Here is a 12,251-nt window from a genome sequence, read left to right as displayed (position 1 = left end):
GGTAATGATTCCCTCTCATTTCTGATTTTGTTTATTTGCATCCTCTCTCTCTTTTTCTTTGTTAGTTGAGCTAGGTGTTCATTGATTTTACTGATTTTCTCAAAGAACCAGCTTTTGGTTTTGTTTATTCTTTCTATTATGTTTTTTTCTCCAGTTCATTTATTTCTGCTTTATTCTTTATTATTTCTCTTTTTTTAATTTCTTTGTTGTTAGCTTGCTATTCTTTCTCTAATTTCTCCAGGCAGAACAGGTAAGTCCTCAATTTTTGCTCATTCTTGTTTTTTAATATAGGTATTTAGGGCAATAAATTTTCCTCTTGGCACCGCCTTTACCACATCCCTTAAGCTCTGTTACGTTATATTCTCATAATCATTTGTCTCCAGTTATTTACTGGTTTCTCTATCAATTTCTTGTTTGAACCACTGATTATTTAAGAGTGTATTGTTTAATCTCCATATACTTGTGAAAGCTCTGCTTCTTTGGTGACTATTAATTTCCAGCTTCATTTCTTTGGAGTCAGAGAAGCTCCTTTGGAGAATTTCAATCTTATTAAATTTATAAAGACTTATTCTGTGTCCCAACATATGATCTATCCTGGAGAATGTTCCATTTACACTAGAGAAGAATGCATATACTGGTGTTTTGGGGTGTAATGATCTATATATGTCTATTAGTCTAATTCATTTATTGCATTGTTTAGGCTCCCTATTTTCTTGTTGATCTTCTGCCTGGTTGTTCTAGCTATAGTGGAGAATGGTGTATTGAAGGCTCCACTATTATTTGGGAAATGCCTATTGCTCCCTTCAGTTTTGCCAGTGTTTGCCTCATGTACTTTGGTGCTCCTTAATTGGGAGCATAAACATTATGATTGCTATTTTCTCTTGGTGAATTGTCCCTTTGATTAATATGTAGTGTCCTTTGTCTCTTATGAAGTCTTTACATTTAAGTCTATTTTTTCTGATATTGGTATAACTGCACCTGCTTTCTTTCGGTTATAGCTTGCATAGAACACCTTTTTCCATCCTTTCACTTTCAATCATTTGCGTCCTTGGGTTTAAGATGCATTTTTTATAAACAGCATATAGATGGATTATATTTTTCAATCCAGTCTGTCAATCTGTATCTTTTAATTGGTGAGTTTAGCCTGTTAACATTCAGAGTTATAACTATAAAAGCGGTTCTTTAATCTACCACCTTAACCTTTAGTTTTTATTCATCAGATCTATATATTCTTTTTTCTCTCTCTCTTTTTATCCTTTAAATTACCCTTACTGGAACTCTTCAATTCTGTGCCCTCCTCCAGACCTCCCATCTTTTTATTTCATCTGACAGGACTCTCTTTAGTATTTCTTGTAGGGCAGGTCTCTTGTCTAAGATATATTGGGAATGAACTCAGAGTGGGACTCATGGAAGAGAAAATTTTAAATGTAAAAAGTTAGTAAATAATATAGATATATAAAAATAAAAAAATAATAATAATTGAAAAATATAGGAAAAAAACATATTTTAAAAAAACGAGGTAGATAGGAAGTTGCCAGGCTGCATGTATTGCTTCTTCCCAGCAGGCAGCGCTCCTAAGGCACCTCCTCCCTGCTGACTGCAGGGGGTGTGGGGGCAGCTGGGAAGATGGCCTAAGGATAGGGGTGGGGGCTGATTCCCGTACCTGGAGGCAGGACGGCTAGTCCCCGTGTGTAGGACAGGTTGCCGGTCACAGCTCCCAGTGCCTGGTGACCCTACATCTTTATTTTAACAATGACTCTTGATGTTTGAAAATAAAGCAAACCAGATGCTTCCAAATGGAGAAGGGAATATTAAATATTTAAAATGGTTAGTAAGGTTCTACAACTAATTGTTGTGCTGTGCTTTGAAATTTATTGCTTTTTTTTTTTGCATACATGTCATTTTTCACAAAAAAGAAAAAAAGTTGATTGAAATGATAAAAAATATTTAATCCTTCTAGCCTCCTATGTTTTGGAGCAGGTAGAAGGAAAAATCTGAGAGAATGGTATGGCAGCCCATGACAATCTCTGGGATCTGTCCTGTAACTACTTGTTGAAAAGTGCTCTGAAAATTATAGATGCTTTGTATTTGCTTTTTATACATGTTACATTATACAATAATAAAAATTTTAAAAAAAGGTTAGGTAAGCAATTGGCATTGATCAAAGGCTCAAAAGTGACTTAAAATAAGATGTGACAGGAGTACCTTATCTTACATTAATGCTAATCTCAGAGTCTACTGACTCACTGGCTATCTCTTTTTCCTTTTGTTATCTTCATTTCTGTTTCTTTGGAACTCCTTCCTAGTATCTCTTTCTCCTCATCTCACAATGGAAACAAAATATGAGATATATCCTTATTTTGGTGGCTTTGTCAAACAAAACTTGGATTTCTATTAGTTTGTTGACATGAAATATTTTAGAACATTTTTCTGAAAGTACAAAAAATCATTTTTATCTGTAGTTGTTTGCTGTAAAGAAAAAATTTTCAGACTCTTAATGATAGTTGATCATACTATTTAACATAGTCTTGTAGGACCTTGTTCATATTTGACAAGTTAGAATGTTAAGAAAGTATTTGAACAGCTCAGCAATTTATCTCCATCAACATGAGCCTTTAGTGAGGGTGAAAGTTTGACTTAAAAATGCTGAAGTAATATTAAGGATGTCAAAGTAATGAAAGAGATAATAGTTTTAAACAGCTTATGAGATTTAATCTTCTATTACTTTTAGTCCATATGGCAAGATAAACTTGAGAGAAAGCCCATAAAAAAGAGACTATTAAATAGAATTTCACTAGCATACATTGAAAAATTGAGTTGAATTTTTAAAAATACTCTGACAAAAATTTACTCTCTGCAGTTATTGAATAGTTTCATGCAAGGTGAATAAAGTAAAGCATAAAGCAACTCCGAGACCCAATGACAAAAGGACACACAGCTAATTTTTAAAAATATGCATGGTTCATTTTTTATCAACTTCAGACCATTATTAAAAATTTCAAAGCACATATACATATATTTGCAACAATAAAGGGCTCAGTCTAAAATATCAATTTGGAAATCTTCCAAATATGAAGACATATCCAGAAAGCAAAGAAATGGATGCATTTAATGTTAAGAGCTGCTTCTTATGTCAGTGCATTAGAACATTAAATACAGGCTTTCTCACATCCTACTTGGTTTTAATGCTAAAAACTCAAGTGGAAAGATGATTCCAGTCTTTTACTGTCCTTCCATAAACTAATTAACCTCTTATTTTTACAGTTAGGCTATTTAGAAATCATCTTACCAAGGATGTGAATTGTAGCATCCTTCACAAAGAAGTTCTGCTGAATAATTAATAAATATAGGGGAGTATAGATCTGGAGGTATCAGAGGGCACCGCTGGCCACCTGGCTTATCACTTCATCGCTAGCATGAAGGGCAGCTCTATGGTGAATAGACACGGGTAGTATATATTTCCAGTTCCAGAGAATACTGTAGCATATCATTATTGGATTCCTGGAGAGGGATTCCTTCATGGCTCATTGCATCTCAATGGAACAAGAGTGGCACAATAACCACACAAGTGGTATGTGCAGGATGTGGTGTGCAGGAAGAGAAGAGCCTGATATTTTTATTTATACAGGAAGCAGAGAGCACACAATCCATCATCACTCATCCTGACTCCCCAGATTGCACCAAAGTGCTACACTCCATCCATCTACAGTTTATTGGTTCTAAAATGTGTATCATAACCACTTCCAAAGGACAATATTTATTGCACGTTGAGGGAATTTCAAAAGTGAGAATTCTGTGGCTCAGTGGCAGAATTCTCGCTTGTTGTGCTGGAGACCCGGGATTGATTCCCAGAGCCTGCCCATGCCAAAAAAAAAAAAAAAAAAAAAAAAAAAGTGAGAAATCTATAATTTAAAAATCTATTGTTTTAAGTGACTTAATACTGTTATTGGGATATCGCTGATATCTAACAGGCTTGCTGGAATATGTAATGCATATTCATCATAGAACAATTAGAAAACAAGAATGACCTAAAAGAAAAAAAAAAAAAAATCCGTTCACAATCTAATCACCCAGAATAGCCACTATTAACATTTTTGTCTAAACTTTCAATCTTGTTTCTATGCACATCCACATAAAAATAATATCTAACATTTTCTTAGAGTTTACTTGTGCCAATCACTATACCAAGTGCTTTATAAACATTACCTCTTCTAATCCTTATAACAGTCTAACCGATGGGCACCTTTGTCCCCATTTTACAGATGAAAATATTGAAACTCACAGAGTTTAGTCAGTTTCCACAAAATCATACTGGTAGTGAATAATAAGAAGTCTTTTTAAACCTGTCTGCTTAGCTCCTGCTTACTCTCTATGCAATATTTCTGATTTATAAATTCCTTTAATACTAGAAAACTGTGTTCTATTCAAAGTGTTTTACAATTCTTATATATAACACTGTAATAAAGCAAACATAAGCAGAGGAAAAAATAATTATACAATATATAAAAATTGCATTCTAAACTTTATAAAAATATGGATTTTGTTTATGAAAAATCCATGAAATGATCAAGTCATGTTAAGTGTTATCTTGTGAGAAACAACAAATAATAAAGCACCACAAAGAAAAATGGTCAGACCTACTGGTTAAAGGCATATCCACACTTCCACACACTGTCAATGAAAGTATATTTAATTAGACATAAATAAATACAAATGACTTTTTAAAAATATTTGGAGAGCTATGGTAAAATAAGTCTATCATTCCTCTATTATGTGATCAATCTTTCTCATGAGCTGTTATAAGAAACATGGATTTGGTTTCTAGGAAATCTAGAGAAATAATGAACCAAAAATGTGGTTTAATTTTTTGGTAGTGTAGGTTTATTTGATTCCTAGAAATGTTAACTTAAAATAATGTTAAGTAGCAAGGCAGAATACAAATAAGGATATAAAGACTGATTGATTTCACATCTGGGAAAATAAAGTTTAAACTCAGACAATGATGACAAGTGAATTTAAAACAATCTGTGAAATATATTTTAGAATGTTTTAAAAATATATAAAGTTTTTTTTGTTGGGTAAGTAATTTTCATGGTTGCATTGTGTTATTGATTGCTAAAACATATGCATTTTAAACAGCTTGAAATACTAGTGTTCAGTGAGAGGGAGGGTTAAGGGGTATGGCATGTATGAGTTTTTCTCTTTTCTTTCTTTTGCTGGAGAGATGGAAATGTTCAAAAAAATTATCATGATGATGAATACATAATTATGTGATGATATTGTAAGCCACTGATTGTAACCATGTCAAGAATGTTTGCTTGTCAAGAATATTTGTATGTTTGTTTGCTGTTTACAATAAAAATATTTTTAAAATATGCATTTTGGCTCATTGTTATCCTTGAAAGAAAAGCTAGTATAAAAAGGAACTGAGAGGGGAAGAGACAGAGATACATGGAGGTAATAGTGAAGTGGGTGGGAAATATGGGTGATTGTAATGCAATTATTTTACAAATATAGTAATTATTAGAGTTGGAGTTGCATTTGAAAATTATCCAAAAAAATGCCTTCAGAAAAATCTGTAACCATGCAGCAGACCTCTCTGAACTCATTCTTCCAAAACTCAAGACAATATATATATATATTTATAAGCTATATTATATATAATTCTTTACACCTACTACAGATGCCTTACATAGTATATATAGTTCCTTAATGAAAGTGCCCAGAAAACAAAAAGCAGAAGTGATTTAGAAGGAGTTACTGATTTACCCATAAGGCACTCTTCTATTTCTAATAAATCTTCAAACACTAATTACACCCTGCATATCTATTATTGTTTTGAAACGGCACAAACAGACAAATATTTTCTGTTCTTTCCTTCAGTTTAATATTAGAAAAAAACCCTGAAATATATCCTTTACTCCTAAAAACCATATATGATACTGCACAGTGGTTCAAATTAGTTTTCTTGCAGGTTTTTATTCTTAGCCTGATGTAAAGCACTTGTCATTCTTACCAGAAAACCTTTTCAAGCATTTTTTTCTTTTTCTTGTGCACCTGGTGATTTTAATATCTGATTCAGACTGCTCACATTTCTTTTCTGTGGTTTCATTGCCTCTAGACCAAGGAGAAGAATTTTCAGATTTATTTCTTCCAACCAAGTTGTAATGAACTGAGAAATAACTTCCAGAGGAGAGCCCTACGCAGTGATGAAGTTAGCTGGATGTGCAAGGGTGTTGGAACCTGGATGAAGTGGGGTTCTAAGAAGGTAAGTGGAGCAAGGGAGTCGGTGGTGGCGCCGCACCTGTATCCAGCGCTGATGAAGGACAGGTGCGGGGAGGCAGAAGAATCTTTGGGTCTTGAAGGTTAGTGGTGACCCTAGGGTCTGAGTGGTCCTTGAAGTACGGTATTGTCACAGGTTGGACACTGATTCTAGAAGGTGCAAACCTCTACTTGTTTTTTCATGCAGGCTAGATTAATTATAGTAACCCATTGTTAATGCTTAGTGAATGTTTTTTATATGTTAGGGACCATGCCAAATGATTCATATGGATTAATTCCTTGAAATATCAAAGGAGGCGAGTATCATATTGGCCCCTTTTGACTTATGGGGAACCTGAATTTTAGAGGAATCTAGTGACTTGTCCAAGTATACACAGCCAGTAAGTGACAGGCCTAATTCATACTAGAAAGTCTGATTCCAAAATAGTGGGTGGTAATAGGCCACAGGATTGTGTCTCTGCAGGGCTTTAAAACACCTCTTAAAGGCTAGCAATTTAGGCATTTGCCCAGCATGTTTTGTGGCACCTATTTAACCCCTGGTTTGATCCCTTCTTTCAACTTTATGAGCAATAAGTAGATTAAAGGTGAAATAGATATATTTTCAGTTAATGTTTTATAATATGTACATGGCTCTTAATATTTCCTTTATAAAAATCATCGAAAGTCTTATGCCTTTTTATTTTAACTAATATAATTTCTGTCTCTAAATTAGGCTTTAGACTGAGTGATGAGACCTGGGATTTCAGCTTTGGCATTCTTTCTTATAGGAGAGATGGGTTGATGCTGGGGTAGAGAAATGCCATTTTGCATGGAAGAACTCACTTCCTCATTCCATTGTCCCTTTTAAATACATAAAAGTACCCCTAATTTTTAGGAAATTCAGTATTTGAAGATGCAGCATACAAGTTAGTGGATAATTATAATATGCAAAGATTCACTATAGAACTTTAGATGAACAACATTCTATATAGGCTTATGTGATCAAATATGATTACATTTAACTTTTCAGATTATTGGTGAAGCAAAATCTATCTTTTTTTGTATGCTGTATGGCAGGGGTTGCATTTCATTCTTTTTCCATGTAAGTATCCCATTATCAGGGCACCAGATGTTACTTTTTTTGTTTGTTTGCTTGTTTGTTTGGGGAGTGCATGGGCTGGGAATTGAACCTGGGTCTCCTGCATGGCAGGTGAGAATTCTACCACTGAACTACCCTTGCACTGAACTACTATCTTTAATCCACTATTCCCTAACCCAGAGCAAAAGCCATCTTCTCATCAGATAAGAAGTGTATAGCTATAAACAACTAACTTATCCAGCATCACATGATAATGCTTTTAAGAGCTCTCCAGCTGAGTATCAAATCAAATGAAAAAATACATGCCTTTTTTTCTGCCTGCTCTCTAACCCCACTCTCAGAAACCCATCATTAGATTATATGGTAGCCCATGAAGAACTGGAATCTGTCCTGTAACTACTTGTTGAAGAGTGCTTTGAAAACTATTCTTTTTTATTTCTTTACTTCGTATGTATGTCATATTATACAATTAGAAAGTTAAAAAAAAAAACAACCGTCATCATCTGTTGCAATTTTTACCTAACTGTACATACTCTCAGAGCTTTTTCAACATGGCCTTCCAGGTAGGAAGGATTCCCAGATGAAATTAATTTTCCCTCCTTGATCTCTCATGGCAAATGTGTGCAATTATTGTATTTTCCTAGTCTGCTTGATATTAAAGCCTGTTGTGTTTTTCCATTAGATTTTGATGATCTGGAAGATAGAAACCATTTCTTATTCATCTCTAGTCCTGTAGCCAATATCTGCACCATGCCTTAGTACATGATAATGTAGATAGTAGTAATAACTACCTCTTATTGAAGGCTTAATTTGTCCTAGATGTATATTATAGGCTGTTCATGATGTTCAACTTGACAAATTTAGGCCTTCTTAAAGCTGACCGAGATTTAATGAACTTCAAGCTTATCTCTTCAGCTTTTGCTTGTTTCCAAACTTCTACCCATAGCTACCCTAAGGAGCTTCCCCTGTGTCATCCTAGACTTGGAATGAGCCTTCTCTGCACAGATGCCTTTGTTCTCCATCGTCTACTCTTCAGCCTCCATGACAGTCCTAATATAATCCTCCCAAGTCTGTCATACTCCTACAAAGCTGGTCTACTCAGGCATTTTCTGAGCACACATCATGCTACTGAGTACACATTTCATGCCTGAAAGTATTCTTCTCTCTTCATTTCTATCTGCTAAATTCCCACCTATCCATTTCAAATATCCATATCCATAGCTTTAACTCCCTCCTCTAACCAACCGATGAGCCCTTATTTGAGCTCTCTTAACACACTGAGCTGCTTTGGTCATTCCTTGTTGTTTGCCTTTAATTACATGTTGCCTTTACCTTTCCTTCCATTTGTAACTGGATTTTAACCCCTTTGAAAAGAGGGACCATATCTTTCTCATTTTTGAATTAACTAAATCTCCTAGCACAATTTTTTGTAGGTACTGGGCATTTAACAACTCAGTGTTGTAGAGACAGTAATATCAAGTGGTTAAGGAATTAAATAAATGTGAATTCAAATCCAAGTGCCATCTAGTAGCTGAGGAACCTGGGCAAAATAGTTCACTTCTCAGATACTTAGATGTTTCTTCTGAGTAGATCATATTTACTATATAGTTTCTATTGAGAAATTCAAGAAGAAAATGTGTAGTTTGCATCTATTAAGCAACCAATACATGGCAGTGACAAATATTTAATAGAATTTTTCTTCAGGGACATCTTGAATGCTCTCTACCTAAAGATATTTCCTCTCTCTCCCTCTTAACTACACTTATGCCAATGATTGGCCCTTCAGGAAGGCAAAATTGGAAAAATGATAGTCGTTTTCTAGATGGGAATGATACGCCATAACTGGATCTATGTTTATTTTGTAACTAATGTAGTATTTGTAAATTAATATATTCATCAGTATTTGTTGAGGATCTATTATGAATAAAACACTGTTCTAGGTATTGGGAATACAATGGTGAACAAGATACACTCCCTGCCGTACGCTAACTTACATTCTAACGTGTACAATGACCTCACAGGTATTCAAGAAACATGATGGAAAGCTTATCTATAAAAGGCTGTTGAACTGCCACTGGTTAGAATTCAAGCTCCAGATTTGTGTTTTATAGCTTAGGTGTTACACCAAGTTTGGGGGAAATCCAGAAATGTTTGCCCAGATTTTTTAAAAGATAGGACTCTAAGAAGCAGTGTTGTGGAGTCAAACATTTTTTTTTTCCTTAGGGGAAAAATAGGGATAAATCAGACCTATAAATCATTCTGTGTCAGGAGTGGTTCTGAACTTTCTCTATTTCTTCTTAAATGACCTTAGGGTGTGGCTGTCAGGGAGTGAAAAGTTGCTCCACGGTGGTGTGTTACCATGAGCTTCCCAAACACTAAAGCTCTTCCGTTTACAGAACTTAGCTGCTGCCCTTGGCAGAGGCAGAGGGATAGACCAGTTCACCTCTCCAGGTCCGCTCCTCACCACCAGCCTTTGGGCCGGCGCCACCCGTTCCCGGTGAGACCCGGTGCGGGAGAGGGGGAGCCAAGGGCCCTCCCGCGGGAGGCGCGCGGGGCGTGGAGGGCGTGGGCCGGGGGCGGGGCGAGCCCCGCAGACTGGGTGCTCCGGGGGAGCTGTCAGTGTCAGGCTCCGGGAGAGAGAGAGGAAGTGATCGCTCCCGGAGGAGCGCGAGTCGAGCGGCCCGCGCAGCGTGAGACAGCACATCCTGCCCGCGCCGGGCAGCGCCGCCCTCGGGAGCTGCCTGCGCGCCTCGGGGCCAGCTCCGCCGCCGCCTCCTCCGGCCGTGAGACGCCGCGCCGCTGCTGCGGTCCTGCAGTCCGGTTCTGCCGCTGCCTAGCGCGTCCAGGTAAACAGACGCGGGCTGCAGCGCCCTCCCGGGCCGCCGCCTCCGCGCCCCTCCCATCCCTCTCCTCCGGGTTGTCGTCTGTAGCTGCGGCCCCTGCAGCCGGACCCTTCCCTGGGCCTCCTCCCCAGGCTCCTGCGTGCTCCGCTGTACCCAAAGGCGACCAGAGCCCCCCAGTGGCAGCCCCCTACTGCAGCTCCCGGCCGAGCCCCAAGGCGAGGGCAAAGGAGGAAGCTTCGTGGTGTCATCACCTTGTCGCCCACCTTGTGGACTGGGAGGAGCATCCTTGTGAGCCCCCGCCTCGGTCCTCTCCCAGGGAGTAGAAGGGAAGCAGGCAGAGAAATCCGCACCCCCCTGGGTGGCCAGCTGACGGCCCCTGGGGGAGGGGGGATCTGCAGAGGCAGGGGAAAGGATGCTGTTTGATTACATTTTCGAGCTATCTGCAAAGCTTCTAGATGCTGTTGCTACCAGCAAAGTCAGAGGGAGCAAATGCACTTCCAGCATGGCATTAATTAAACACTCATGCAAGAAGATGCTAGTTTCCCTGCAAAAAAAAAAAGTGTGACTGGAGGATGCGTTTTCGTAAACACTTTACTGGCACCTTGCTTTCCTTTCCCCACTCCCACCCCAAATCACTCTGACCTTATAAATCTGTGCGGCGTCATCATCAGGGCAGTTGTCCTTGCAGCACTGACGGAAACAGAATGTGCAGGAGTCTCATGATTTGTACCTTGGCTAATAAGGTTAAACAGAAGCCCAGGATCAGGACAGGAAATTACTTAGAAAATGAAAGACTCAACATAATGCAGAAAATGGAATAAATTTCTTACCCTGGCCTGCACCACTAGGTAAAGGGCAGGGACATGAAGCCAGCCATTTTCTTGCCTGGAATGCCTTCCAAGTGGGCACTGTAAAATTATTACAGTTCAGATATTTAAAAAATTGCTTCCAAATATTCCAGATTAGCAGAAATCAGAGCTAGCAGTAATGTTTGATTAACAGCAACAGCCATTGTAAGGCTAGTATTAGGATTGACATGCGTGGCTGTCAGTGTATAAATGACTTATTTTCATTGTGGAAACTATAGAGAAACATGCTGATCAGTATTAATAAATTTGAAATAGGAACATTCAGTGCAAAAGTTGCATCCTGAGGGTATTAGTGAGAGTGTGTGATATATCCTCTGATTATTTAGAATGTCAAGTTTTCTCAAAGCCTTCCTGTAGAAAAAGGGCCCAAACTCTGCTTTTCTGACCATGTATCTCAACAAAATAAAATCCAGCACTCCTACCACTAAGTCACCAAATGTTCTCCATAGGAACCAAGTCCAGTATTCCTTTGGGCATGAGAATCTAGTTCTCCAAGAGCCATTCCTCTTAAAATCTTCTAGCACCAGCATTAGTTTGTTTTGACAATATACTTGGGGCTTTTCCAGCCTCTCCAGCTTTGGTCCCCCACTTTGGGCCCAGAACACCTCCTACATCTTTCTTTATCTTCCTTGCCTCTGGAAGGACCTTCTTCCCTTCCTCTTGCATCTCTGTAATGCTGCCTGTTGTACAAAGCCCCTGGAGGAGAACGATGGCTCACAGACCTTCCCATACCCAGCCTTCCCTCCTTTCTTCCTGAGAACATGCCCCGAGGCTCTTTGGTGTTAAAGGTTTTCTTAGTTAGGGATGCTCACCACTGGAGATGTGTACAGAGAAAGGAAACCTACAGGAGAAAGGGGTAGAGTCTTTTCAGTGATGGTCCCTGGTCCCTAGTTTCTGAATAACACCTGAGATTACTAAAGGAATTCACCCAGCATCACTGGCATCATGTTTAAGTCTGAGAGAGGACTCTCTGAACTTCTCACTCCTTCTACTTCCTCAAACTCTCCTTCCGGAGTCTGCCTTTAACAAAATATTCCGGGGCCAAGTCTAGCAACACTTGGGGATCCAGCCTGGGAGGGCTACTCTGTTCCTACTCTCAGCAGCCGTGCAGACCCATCTTACCAAATGCATGCCCAGCCTTCCAACTCAGCCACCTCGAGTAGCACAGTGTGCACATGC

General features: G+C 38.5%; 1 protein-coding gene across 11 annotated transcripts in view; it reads left to right on the top strand.

The window, feature by feature from the left end:
• Positions 1-12,251, top strand: part of DYNC1I1 (dynein cytoplasmic 1 intermediate chain 1) — a 367,030-nt gene that overhangs the window by 51,961 nt on the left and 302,818 nt on the right. For 9 of the 11 annotated variants that reach the window (XM_077123359.1, XM_077123350.1, XM_077123387.1 and 6 more), the window contains one exon: positions 6,122-6,268. In XM_077123359.1, coding sequence (XP_076979474.1) covers positions 6,224-6,268 — 45 coding nt within the window. In that variant the 5' untranslated portion in view covers positions 6,122-6,223. Of the gene's footprint in view, positions 1-6,121; positions 6,269-9,759; positions 9,858-10,075; positions 10,207-12,251 lie in introns of those variants that run through there. The other 2 variants (XM_077123404.1, XM_077123395.1) reach the window with 2 other exon arrangements.

The sequence above is a fragment of the Tamandua tetradactyla genome, chromosome 1, assembly GCF_023851605.1.
Source record: "Tamandua tetradactyla isolate mTamTet1 chromosome 1, mTamTet1.pri, whole genome shotgun sequence".
NCBI lineage: Eukaryota > Metazoa > Chordata > Mammalia > Pilosa > Myrmecophagidae > Tamandua > Tamandua tetradactyla.
This window is presented reverse-complemented; position numbering and strand designations above follow the sequence as displayed.